At 34.9% G+C, this 13,502-nt stretch overlaps 2 protein-coding genes across 3 annotated transcripts in view; both read left to right on the top strand.

Annotated features, from left to right (window-relative positions):
• LOC113402931 (pyrimidodiazepine synthase-like) overlaps positions 1-13,502 on the top strand; it is a 186,134-nt gene that overhangs the window by 163,283 nt on the left and 9,349 nt on the right. The gene's annotated exons all lie outside the window — the stretch shown is intronic.
• Positions 34-11,153, top strand: LOC113402911 (RAB11-binding protein RELCH homolog). Of its 2 annotated transcripts, none has more exons than XM_026643266.2 (16): positions 34-439; positions 528-698; positions 789-949; positions 1,248-1,418; positions 2,247-2,569; positions 3,200-3,394; positions 4,259-4,421; positions 5,484-5,649; positions 5,886-6,257; positions 6,679-7,027; positions 7,581-7,865; positions 8,130-8,248; positions 8,773-8,929; positions 9,240-9,433; positions 9,640-9,766; positions 10,147-11,153. In XM_026643266.2, exons 1-16 carry the CDS (start codon positions 214-216, stop codon positions 10,370-10,372), a joined length of 3,405 nt encoding a protein of 1,134 aa, XP_026499051.2. In that variant the 5' UTR covers positions 34-213; the 3' UTR covers positions 10,373-11,153. The 2 variants fall into 2 exon arrangements, with proteins under 2 accessions (XP_026499051.2, XP_026499050.2); XM_026643265.2 differs by having other exon boundaries at positions 35-439; positions 1,248-1,472.

Here is a 13,502-nt window from a genome sequence, read left to right as displayed (position 1 = left end):
TTAAAACATTTTTAAAAATGTCAAATTGACAAATGTAAGAAAGTCAATGTCAAATATTCGTCAGTGCGACAAACAGTGCTCATTCTTCAATTTTCACTGTGAAAACCAAATAATTATCAAAAATATAAACATAAGTGAGAATGTGATTACCTCAAGAAATCCTATTACCAATATTTTTGTATCTGTCATGTTTTAAAATAAAGTAACGTGAAAATGAATCCATATAAGGATGCAGAAGAGAGTTCTTTCACGACATTACATCTCACATATGAAGATATAGCGACAAAATTGTTAAAAGACAATTTATTTTTATCTGCTTTGGAACTTCATACGGAACTTGTAGAAAGCGGCAAGGAATTACCTCAACTAAGAGAATTCTTTTCTAATCCTGGCAATTTTGAGCAACATGTATCGCGAGCGACAGATATTAGTTCTATGCGTATGTATTCATTCTACCATTAAAAATTAACACTGAAGTTATATATGAAAAAAAAAAAATCTTCATATCGATAATTTATATTCTGTAGACCGTACACCGAGTCAAGCTACATTGGACTCTCTAGACACAGCAAGGTATTCTGAAGAAGGAGGTGGCGATCGCGGAGGAAGTGGTGGAGATGTAGCAGTGCTTGAGTTTGAACTTCGAAAAGCTCGCGAAACTATTAATGCATTGAGAGCAAATCTCACTCAATTTGCAGGTAATTAATATTATAAGTTTAAAACATAATATTTTGGAGCCAGTGGTAATGAATTATAATTCTATGAAATTGATTTATAATGTATTGCAGATGGAGAATCATCTTTAGATAAAACTACAAAAGATAACTTTAATGAAAGATCTTTAAAGCCACATGAGAAAAGAGCTCTGAATTTTCTCATAAATGAGTACTTATTGCTTCAAAATTACAAGTTGACAAGCATTACTTTTTCAGATGAAAATCCAGATCAGGTAACTTGACAACAAGTATTTTAGATTATAACAATGAAAACAATTAAAAGGAAAGAAAAAGTTTTACATTCAGTTTCTGAATTGCTGAACACTTATTTATATATAATCTTAATGATTGTTGGTTGATGGCAACCAATGATGCAGTAGGCTCCCACTAAGCATTCAGTAAATCTGTATTAGTTTACAGTTAAGCTAGATTAGTAAATCTGACTAAGCTTATCCTTTCAGAAGTGCTGGTTAGCTGCATGTAATATATATTTACTAACTTTATAATTTTAAAGAAACACTTTTATTTAAGGAATTTGAAGATTGGGATGATGTTGGCTTAAATATGCCGAGACCATCTAGTTTGATATCCTTATTTAGAGGAAGCACTACTAATCTGAATGTAACAAAGGAGGACTCGGCTGTGAATACAAGTATATCATTGGCAGAAATTGAGTGTCAGACTGATTTTGATGAAGGCAATGTATGTGTTAGTTGTCAAACATCAATAGACCATGACTCTGAATGGAATCATGAGGTGATTAACATTCATTTTCTATTTACTAACAACACTGGTAAAATAATGATAATCATCATTTATAAATGTATAATACTGTTACATTTGTAAATTACTAGTTTTTGGCTGTAGCTTCCCATGTGTTTTTGCTGGTGCTAGGGATAAATATACCTTTGTATTCCAAACTATAATCTATCTGTTTGCCAATTTTCATTGAAATCTGTTCTGGCTTGATCAAGTAATAAAGATACATCCATCCAAACTTGCATTTACAATAATAGTAATTTTTTTCTCATTTCTTCACTCTTTAGTAATATATATTTTTTTTATTCTTCATCATCTCAAAATATTATATAAAGACTTAACATTGGCATTCTTAGTATCTTTAATTGAATATTAAGTATTATTTGACTTAGCCCGGTTTTAGCACAACAAGTGGCCGGGTGCAAGCAGTGTTCCGATGACCTCCTCTACCCCAAAAAAAGTATTCTTAAAAGAGTTTTCGCGCGCCTCATTTATGTGTAATAATAAAATTATGTAATAATATGAGTGACACTATAAATTTAATGTGAAATGATTTTGTAATTGTATTTTTTCTTTTTTTCAATTATTTTGATTTTGTATCATAAATCTTATACCATTCAATGTATTTGCTAAGTCACTGGTGAGTGTTCTAATTATGTTGCATTTAAAGTAACGTTGCTATTACAAATATTTCAAAAATATATTTTCAATAATTAATTCTTATTAGTTTTATATGTGTTTCTATTAACAAAAGAAAATTAATATTTACAGCTTTTAATTCAGGCTGAAGAGATAGAGTTGCTTAAACAAAAAATAATAGCTCTAGAAACAGAAAAGTTAAACTTTCAAAAGTTGTATGATGCTGCTTTAGTAAGTTTGAATTCATTGACAAGTCCCACTTCTGAGGGCAAAGCTCTTGATCTGCAAATACCAGGTGATAAGTTGTTCAGTGGTCAATCAACATTAGAACAGAATTTCGAAAACAAGCCACTTCCTTGTACAGCTTCAGAGAATCATTATGGTAGTGGAAATTCAACACATAGTGTCACACCGGAGCAATTCGAGATGATATACAGCGAGAAAAATGGTGGATCGTAAGTACCAAATTTCACTATATGGTTGCTTTTAATTTGTAGTCTGTCCCACGTATGTTTGTATTAGTTTCATGGAATCATTTAAAATGATTTTACAAATTGTACATCCAGGTATTTTATACATTTATTAAGTCCTTGTTTGGAATCGAGAAGCCGAGATGGCCCAGTGGTTAGAACGCGTGTATCTTAACCGATGATTGCGGGTTCAAACCCAGGCAAGCACCACTGAATTTTCATGTGCTTAATTTGTGTTTATAATTAATCTCGCGCTCGGCGGTGAAGGAAAACATCGTGAGGAAACCTGCATGTGTCTAATTTCAACGAAATTCTGCCACATGTGAATCCACCAACCCGTATTGGAGCAGATTTGTACAAGCCCATCTGGATAGATATATTTGTATTGTTGTGTTCCGATTTGATGTGAGTGAGTTAGGGTAAGTACAGGCACAAGGGACATAATAACTTAATTCCCAAGGTTGGTGGCGCATTGCAGAAAAAAAAGGAATGATTAAAATTTGTTACGGCGCGGCGGGGCGCGACCCTGTTACCATCAGGTGGCCAATTTGCCCGTCGGCCAATTTTATTAAAAAAAAAGTATATACGTATTAACTGTATCTTCAATGTTAATAGAACGAAAAAAGAAGGTTCAAACACCAGCTCCTTCGAACCCGCGTTGCTCGGCGACAGTGTTCGCGGCTCACCCTACAGACGCGGCAGCGTGACCACACTCGACGAGACCTTGAGTATCAACGACGCGGGCGAGTGGACGCGCGTGCAATATGAGTATAACACGATTGAGAACAGCAAGGAAATGTGGATTGACAGGTAACATTTAAAAGTTATATTCATTCAGGTTAATTTTACTTTTTAATAAACTTATTGGTAACTTACACTCTCTTGTATCAGTATCGTTCGTTATACCGGTATTTACATTACCGTCTTTACACTAGGGCACAGGGCACGTGCCCAGCGCCCCCACCCTGAGAGCGCCCCGAAGAACCAAAAATTTGTTTCAAACCTTTGTGCTCACGATGACTGCTATGTATATTTTCTAAATTGACATATTTGTAAGAAATAACTAACATATTTATCAAAAGGCTAGTGACGATAGTCGATATTAAAATGTTGAAAGCTATAGACGTGCTCTTCATGATAAAAATCGATATACTATAACAGCCATGAGATTGTACAACCGATCAGATTCCTACGAATTTACGAAAATTACCGCACCGTTTATTTGAAATCATACTTAAGGCAATAAGCAAATTATTTCTTCATGGTAGTAAATATCTACTAAAATGACCCCAAATTCATGGGTGCCCAAGGGCCCCAGCATAGCTTAAACGGTCTGTAAGATTAGTATATTAGAAAATTATCAATTAACATAAATTACAGTCGATAAGAGTGATTTGGACAGATGTAAGAAAAAAGTTTAATTTGTGTGTTATTAGGCGTATTTAAAAAAACTACAGTTTGAACTGCTGATTCTTGGAGCTTGTTTTTGGTTAAAGTGCATTTTAAACAGATTATTTAATAAATACTAAGAAGAACAAGCGAGAATTCGCTTTTGTTTTTTTTGCTTTACTATTATGTTACGCGCGCTCTATCTGACTTTTGTTTTATCATCTGAGAGCCTTAAAAAGTTTCTATTGTACTCTAAATTTATAAATTTTCATTTGTATTTTTTAGTAATCTTCCTAACAACTTGAAGGAATCGATACTGTCGTGGTGTTACGACTCAACAGATCTAAATGAGCCTCTAGCCAACGATCTACTCTCAGACTTGGTGACCAGCAACCAACCCATCACATTACCTGGACTGCTACCATTAGTAGCGGATACACTGCCTCGAGTAAGTTTGTTTTTTTTTTAATAGAGTTCTCATAATTGTTATTCCTTAGCTCATTGCAATTGTTATTCAATTGTCATTTCAATTGGTTGTTGCGGTTTGTTAAAACATTGCACAAAAAATTATCTGTTAGATTGCGGGCTGCCGAGGGTTTGGACGGTTTTTATTCAATATTATTACGTTTATTACTACTGCCCAAAAAAGGAGTGCAATATTTCAGGGTTCATATATATATATATATCTGAGCTTGATTATTCCACACAACTTTTTGAATGCCATAATAGATGTGGTCAGACTCATCGCCTAAAACTATACAAGTCGCAAATCCGGCCTGTCGTGGAGTACTGCTCTCGTCTTTGGGCGAGTGCTCCACAGTACTAACTTATTCCATTTGACCGCACTCAACGCAGAGTGGCTCGAATTATAGACAATCAAGCCCCTTTCCGACCTACTTGATCCTTTGGCTTTGCGTAGAGGTATTGGATCACTCTACATTTTTTACCGAAAAATTGTTTGGATTAATTTCGGCTGCTGAATTTCACATTCGGCACTTATTTGCCACCTATATCATAAAAATACAACATTCCAATTAGTATAAAAATAAAATGTTGATGATGACCGTTTTGAGCACTACGGCCATCCCCAACTGACACTTGTCAATTCAGTTGTCACAGTCGACCAAGAAATACAATAGTGCAGGTGTGTGCACGCAAACAAAGGTGTGCACACGTTATCCCAATCGGACAGGGCCCGATTTAAAGATCTTGGGGCCCTGGAGCAACAGAGGAGTAGAAGCCCCTATTATTCATTTAAAAATTTGAACAATTTCATTGCTGTCAGTAAGGTTTGTCAAGAATTTATTTATCGATCGATGTTCCAGTAACTTTTAAAAGCAATAAATAATATTTTTAAAATTTGATTAAATGTAGATAGATCTACACGTATATTACATTAAAATGGTTAAGTCGTCGGAATTATGTGAATCTCTAATGGGGGGAGGCTCTCGCGGAGGACCTGGGGTAGGTGCCTGGGGTTCCCTCCGTCCCTAAATGCGACGTGTCGCAGGTGCTGCCGCACACGCTGGTGTCGCGGCGCGGCGAGGCGGCGGCGCTGCTGGCGGGCGCGGCGGCGCTGCTGCCCGCGGGCGACGCGCGGCGCGCGCGCACGCTGCACGCGCTGCTCACGCTCTACAAGAAGCCCGAGCCGCCCGACGCCAGGGCCGTCTGCGAAGGTATCGTCATCTTTTCTTTAATCTTTTATTTAACATTTTAGCATTTTTTTAATGTTGTAATTGGTTTTCGTTCTTTTATATCTATTGGTAATTTGTAATATAACTGTGCTCCTCAAAACATCAGATTTTTACTACCGTAGTTAGTTCTCGTGGTGTATAAGACTAAAATCTTTCCCAATCACGGATATCTCACGGATATACGGCAGAGCTTATACCGATGATATATTTTTTTTCAGCGACATGTCTAGTCGTAAAGTGGGGTGGCAGTGGAGAAGTGCTATCTTCGATAGCGGAACTCCTGGCGTCCAGGTCCCCCGAGCGAAGAATACTCGCCAGCCAAATCTGTCTCTCGATAGCCCCGTATGTGCCAATCGAGCTGTGCACTTCTCTGTTGCTCAGTCTGGTCGTACTCATGTGTGAGTCTAGTGAACCGGAAATAAGGAGCATCGGTCTCAAGTCCGCCTGCCTGGTGTGTCCGGTCGCGGAGCACAAGTATGGGCAGCTGGAGAACATCATGTTTAGCTTCCTGAAGGATTCAGTGGAGAAGAATGTTAAAGATACTATTAGTGTGTTTGTGCCAATTTTGGCAAGGAGTTCTCTATTTGCTGGTAATTATTAGTTTGCTTTGTATATATCTATACTAGTATTATAACTGCATAAGTAACTTTATCTGTCTATCTGTAACGCTTTCATGGCCAAAAAGCTGAACTGAATTTAATTAAATATTGTATGAAGCTAGCTTTTTTATGCCCTAAAACGCAAACGAAACCGCGGGCGAAACCTAGTATTCCTATAGTTTCCTATTCAGATGGGCAAATAATCCACCTTATTTGATAATAACACAGATCTGGGATCTTGTTGTATACGATTATGATACTTTATTGTCCTATTTTTCTTTAGGTTTTTCAATAGGTCCTCAAACAGTTTTTGTACAAGAAAATGTTTTAAAAATTCATTGAATTTTTTTAATTTGTCATAAACATTATCCTTTACAATTAAACGATACCTGGTTTTTTTTTTCACATACAGGAAAATTTTCGTCGGATCTGTTTAGCAGAATAATGAACAATTTAGTGTTAGCGAGCACAGATAACGAATGGAAAACCGTAATTTTATATTTGGATGTGATGCAAGCTTTAGTTTTAGCGCAACTGGCCTATGTAATTAATGTACAATTAGTTAAAGATACAAACCTGAGTAACTGTGATATGGAAACCGTAAACCTGCAAGAAGTGCCGTTGAGTGAGAAAAAGTTTATAGATTTACAATGTTATATGACTGATGATGTTGATGCTAAGATTTTATTAACGACAATGAATAGCTTATTAAAAGATAACCCTGAGGCGAGATGGGAGGAATTGAATTGGTTTATTAGTGTGTGAGTATTTCAGTATATTTAATCATTGGCCTCCCCTTTCTGAATTCTAAATGTTTATTGGTCGATGGCAGCTGATGACGCAATCGGCGGCCAATGAACGTTCGGTATTCAGTCGGGTTAGTAAATCTGACATCGATGTTGGTGACGATGTTAATGATCTAATTTCATATGAGTCCCAGTTTTTCTATTCTGAAGATAACATTGTGTCAAAATATTTATTGTAATATATGAAAGTATTTCTATTAAGTTTTTATTTTTATATTAATTAATTTATTTAGATTTTTTAACATTTATTAAATAACAAACTAATCTGTATAAGCAAATAAAACGATAAATAAAGTTAATAATATTCTCGATTTTATATTTATAACTTAAAAATAAATTTTAGATTAGTGTCTATATGAAAGAAATATACATGTAATGCTATATTAGTTAATAAATATTATATATTTCCTCTATAATATAATATAATTATTTATAATTTAATTATTAATTTTAATTTAGTTTTTAAAGCAATTTTCAATATATCTAAAATATATATTTTTTTTTACAGAGTAAAACAAATTTTAGATATAGCAACAAATAGCAAGATATTAAGTCACCACGCAATATATGAAATGCTTATAAATTTATTTAATAATTACGTAGATAACTTTGGTGCTGAATTCTCTTCGAAAATCTTAAATCCTATATTCAAAGACATAATTATGGACTTAGAGAATAAATTAGAGAAACTACACGCAGTCAATGTTGATCGTGTCGTTATAGTTGGCATTTACCTAATAACGGTATTGGTAGCGTGCGAGGAAAGAACGAAACATGGAGAATTTTTGGAAAAGTAAGTTAATTAATGATTAATACCATTAATAGTTCTTTAGCTTAGCTAGCTTAGCTAATAATTTATTAGATTATTATTAACTAGCTTAGCTAATAATAATAATCATAGTAGTGTTCATTCCCTAGTATTCTCCCGACTCGTGGAATGGATTTTAGTTCAGTCTCAGGCAGATTTCTCATCCACACACAACCATAACTCACCAATAACACATCGATAATAATTAGTCATATATAAGCTCGTTTAATATCGTTTGATATTTTACAGATGGGTCATGTACAGCAGCTTGAGAGGTCTTCCAACGAAAATATTTTCTATTCCTTTTAAATATTTGGCACAAAACAAGCCAGATACGCTTAATTTCTTTTTGCAACATCTGCGAGAGTGTAAGTTCTTATTTTTTTAATGAAATAATATTTGTATAATTGTATATATACGACGGCGACTGCGATAGATCAGCGGCACGGCCGTCGTCGGTATGAGCTTCTGGTACAGGGTTCAAGGCGTAGGTCTCAGGCAAAACGACGATACAATATGACAATTCTTGTACTTTATGTAGGTAATCAGCAGTCACAAATGATAAAGTAGGTATATTATAACTATCCGAGTTGCGTGAACCAACGGTCCCGTTTGGAAGGCCCGAACTGTATCGCTCTCTATAATAATATTTAGCTTCCGACTCATCGCTCTCGAAAGAATTTAAAATGTGACAGTTGTCCCTTCAAACGATTCCGATCACGTGACTCATTATGTCACGGCGTTCACACCCCACAGATACAACAAAAACATCTAAATTAATAAGTATTCATAATCGACGACATATATATATATATTTTACTGAATAAAATATGTTAGCAATTTCGAAATTGAAATTTATTTATTTTAACATGTCGTAATTTTGCATTTGCAGTCTCAGCCACTAGTTGCGACAGTTCGAGCGGCAGCGCCGTCCGCGTGTACATCGCGAACCTTATCACGGAACTCCTGAACATAACGGACGTAGAGGAGGAGTGTATAGACAAACAGCTCCTACCCGCCATCGTCGCCTTGCTTTATGATGACGATGTGTAAGTTTAAATAAAAAATAACGTATTTAAAATATCCGATAGGTTCGTTTTCTACAGTTTGGTGCCTGTAGTATAATATTATACAAGTTGTGTTTTTTTTTCTAAATTAACGATTACAATTTTTCGCTAGAAAAAGTTATGCATAGTCATCGTCGACAGTTCCGTCCGAATTCTAGTCGGACCGAGAACCATCTCGTGATTTTAAAACATAAACTAAATGTTAAGCTAACACCGCTTCGGAATGTAAATTCTTCCGTGAAGACCTGCTCAATGTAGCGCACCAGTAGCTATAACGGTACCGGCCCGCCAGGTCGGTACGCGAGGCGGGGCTGTCGGCGTGGGGGGGCGCGGCACGGCGCGTGGCGGGCGACGCTCGCGTGTGGGCGCCGCTGGAGGGCGCGCTGGGCTCGCGGGAGCTGTCGGCCGGCGAGCTGGCCCGCGCCGCCGAGGCGCTCGCGCTGCTGCTGCTGCCCCACGAGGACGGCCGGCCCGCCTCCGAGAGAGGTACTACCCACTCTGGGCACCCATCTAACGAAACGAAATTGTTACGGTTTTCCAACAGTAATAATTCAAATAAAATTGATTATTTTACTAACTAATTTATTATGGAAGACAATCACCATTCCGTCACTCTCATAATCCGATGGGCCTGCAACGTGACGTGCTTTGAAAGCAAAATCTCGGCATCTGAAGCCTTACTTATGTTGCAGCGGTGTCGGCGCTGTGCCGGCTGTGCGAGTGCGGCGCGGCGCGCGCGGCGGCGGGCGCGCTGTGCCCCGCGCTGCAGCTGGCCGCGCACCGCTGCGCGCCGCACCGCGACCTGCCCCGCGCGCTGCGGTGACTCGCTCGTTTCCTTCTTCATTCTTATAACTTTTCGACTCCTTTCGATCCGGTGAACAAAATTGTACCAGATTTCCATTTTGAGTAGTTCCTGATCCTTACCCCTCCAATTATTTTAATTAGCCCGAGGGGTCAGGATCGCACCTGCGACGTTCTACGTAGCTAGGCGACCCGTAACCCGTTGCGCTATTGACGTTAAATTGATTATTTATTATGTCCTTCCTTGTTTATCGCAGTTGAGATATAATCCCTAGCCGCAGTAAACGAAAATTTACTACGGAGTATTACTTACTTATTAGTTGCATAAAATTTAAAAGTAGTGGATACGTTTTCTGGTTTTTCAATATATACCTAAAAGTGTATGTGACGCTTTGTAGGAAACTAGAAGAGATCGTTCAAGCGCCGTCCCTGTCGCAGTACAAGCCGGCGATCGAGGCCCTGTTGCAGGTCGTGGGCTCGCCTGCCGAGGTCCCGCGCGGTCCGTCCCCTCGCCCGTCGACCAATCTCCAAGCCGCTCAGGAAGTCGGTAGAAGGGTTACGCAAATATTTCAACAGTCCAAAACTAATATGAATCTGCAGAACATTTTTAAGAAAAAGACGTAGTCTGAAGGGTGCTTTTTAGAGTTTTTTTTTTATCTGGATTGAGATATAATTTTTGTGCAACTTCTATTAATAAAATTAGTATAGAAGCCATTTAAAACACACTTATCACTCAATATCATTAGTAATTAATTACTTTATTTTAACTATGTATTACTTTTGCTTGGGTCGAGTGCTTTTATAAAAGTAACGAATTTTTCGATCACATTATAAAAGACTTCCTTAACGTTAAAACTAAAATTCTTGTATAAATTCTCATGGCAGCCATGTTAGTGATTGGTAGAGATGATACTTGATATCACAATTTCTTTGTTTCTATAAAACATTCGCTTTATTCTCAGCTTTATATAATAATAGAAAATATTTCGTAAGACACTTAATATTTTATGGACAAAAGGCATTTGTACTTGATTATTTTAAATCTTAAAAGTTCCATAGACAATATTGCTAAGACTATTATTTTTTTCATAGTTAATATTCTTTATGTTGACATAAAAGTTTATATGAATGTTATTGTTGAAATGACTTCCCCTACAAAGTGCTTCTCCCTATCGTTAAGTAAATGAATTGTAAATATTTTTTTATCGTTGTACAAATGTGCCGGTATTGTTTATTTTAAATGTTGATTTCATATGTAAGTACTTTAAAAATGACAAATAAGATTATACTATTATGTATATTTATAGTTTGTTCATTTCATAAACGTAATAAATTATTATAAATAATGTTAAATAATATTTTATATTGGCTACAAACAATTATTGATTTTAGTACATTATATATAAAACAACATTACATAACATTTCATACTGAAACAGTTATTACATTTGGAGTTTTCATTATGTGTATAAATATAATGTTTTTGTTTATATTAATCTATAAACGATACAAAAATGATACTACTATTAATACGAATTTTAAGTGCTTTCGAAATAAACATTGATTATTTAAGGGTGTTCCAATATTTAGTGAAAATTGGACGTAAAAATTGGAAAGTATTATTTCTCTGGTGGTTTGAATTCAGCGTCATCGCCCCCGAGGTACGTGAATTGAATACTCTTTCTTCAAATATAAATATTACTTATAATTACATTCCTTAGAAACAATTCGCCGAATTACCTTAAACTAAATGAATATTCATATAACTAATCCTCATATGAAAAATCTTTGATTTAGGTTTTATTATAGCCAACCACAAGAGAAGCAAAGACAAATAAACAACTTTGACATTGAGTTAATGCGATATCATTGGTCGAGATCTTAAATAATCTAAGGGGTTCGCGAAAAATGGCGTTTTGAAAGACACGTTGTTATCGGAACTTGAAAATAAAATTAAAATGAATATAAGCAGTTAAGTGGGATAGTATTTCATTATAAATAAAGATATATATAGCATATCTATTAGCAAATCACATGAAATATACAAATCACAGGTTTTTTTATATCTACTCCCTCGATTGGAATAGGCCATATAAAATACATAAAAAACACTGCTGTGATTCCTAACGAGATTATTTCAACATAATGTTGTTTTCTGACTTATTTCTTGTTTAAAGTGTTGGGCTTTTCGTTTCGTTAAACTCACTTTTTTTCTATTACCGAATAAGCTTTCTATCTTGTATTTAATAAAAACACTCCTTAATATCTAATGTAATATTAGTTGTCAGTACTTTTGTAAGCAAAGTATAAACAAACAAAAATAATTTGTAATTACAATAATGGCTTTAACACACTTTAAATAGCACATTAGGGGTCGATATATAAGTCATCAATAATTCCGCAAACCACCACTTAACAATTTAGTGCTACCAATGGTCGACTATATTATTCAGAACCTTCAACAGGGTTTAAAAGTTCCACAAAGACCTGTTTTAGTGACATACTGTATATCATTATGCATAACATTTTAATTAGCAGCTAGTTCAGTACAAAATAATATAATGGTTATAGTATTCAGCAAATATATTTATAATAAAATATTGTATTTAATTACACACCTATTCAATATGATAAAACAATATTATATGACAAATGCATCAACTGATACAATTACATATTTAAAAAAGAAAGAATGTAACATATAGATACATATACAATATATGTTGTAATCATTAACTCAATAAGTTAGAAAAGGGTGCTGTCTGTTCTCATTTAAATTTGGATTATAAATTCATTTACAATATGTGACATAAATAGTATTTTAAAATTGTTTTTTTTTTATGAGGATATATAATTTGAAAATAATTAATAATAAAATAATTATGTTACAGTTTCTTTAAAGTGGAACATGTATATTTTATATTGAACAAACAATATGGACTTAATGACTACCTATAAGAATCTCAGGACTATGGAATTTTGGTTTAATTTATTATTTAAAATGTTGTTGTTAATGTGATATATTCTATACCTACGAGTTATTTTAATTTAGTACGCGAAAATAGGTTGTGTAATAAATTCTTAGTGAAATATAAATTTTATAAACAAACATATGTTTTTTTTTAATAAGGAGGCAGCCAACAACCAAATGCAGTATGTTTTAATAGCGACGACAGTTAACATTAAAATACAAGTCGTTTTGACTGGTAACATGAGAAGATTCTTTAAAAATAAAATAAGTAGTTCGAATTTTATTTTATTGTTTTCCTAATTAACACATTGTACGCCTACGATGCCGGCGACATAAGAAACAAACGATGAGTTTAGAGAGCAAACGGCTGAGCTACTTTATTCTCTAATATAAGGAAAATAGTTTACAACTTGTTATTTAATTTATAAATTACTCTTAGGCGACAAAAGTTTTTACAATGTACAAAAACATTGGAGTTTATAAAAACTACACAAAAACAGGTAAGAAAGTTTTGTTAGTCAGGGTTAAATGTCCGCGCGCGAAATAGTTATCTAAAAGTTGAGGCTTCAAATCAGCGTATGCCTATGTAGTATGGGTGGTAGATTATTAATACGATCGGTTTCCTTGCTAAAACAAATATGTTTTATTAATTGAACTTCACCAGTTACTTAAAAATTATGTTGTAATTAAGTCATTAGAGACATAAAAGGGGATTAACACTACAAAAGGTCATGGACAATAGTTTAGAATCATAATTAGTATTCTGAGAATGCGACCTTGAGC

The sequence above is a fragment of the Vanessa tameamea genome, chromosome 16 (genome assembly GCF_037043105.1).
Source record: "Vanessa tameamea isolate UH-Manoa-2023 chromosome 16, ilVanTame1 primary haplotype, whole genome shotgun sequence".
Classification (NCBI taxonomy): Eukaryota; Metazoa; Arthropoda; class Insecta; order Lepidoptera; family Nymphalidae; genus Vanessa; species Vanessa tameamea.
Note: the sequence above shows the minus strand (reverse complement) of the source record. Positions and strands in the feature narration are given on the sequence as shown.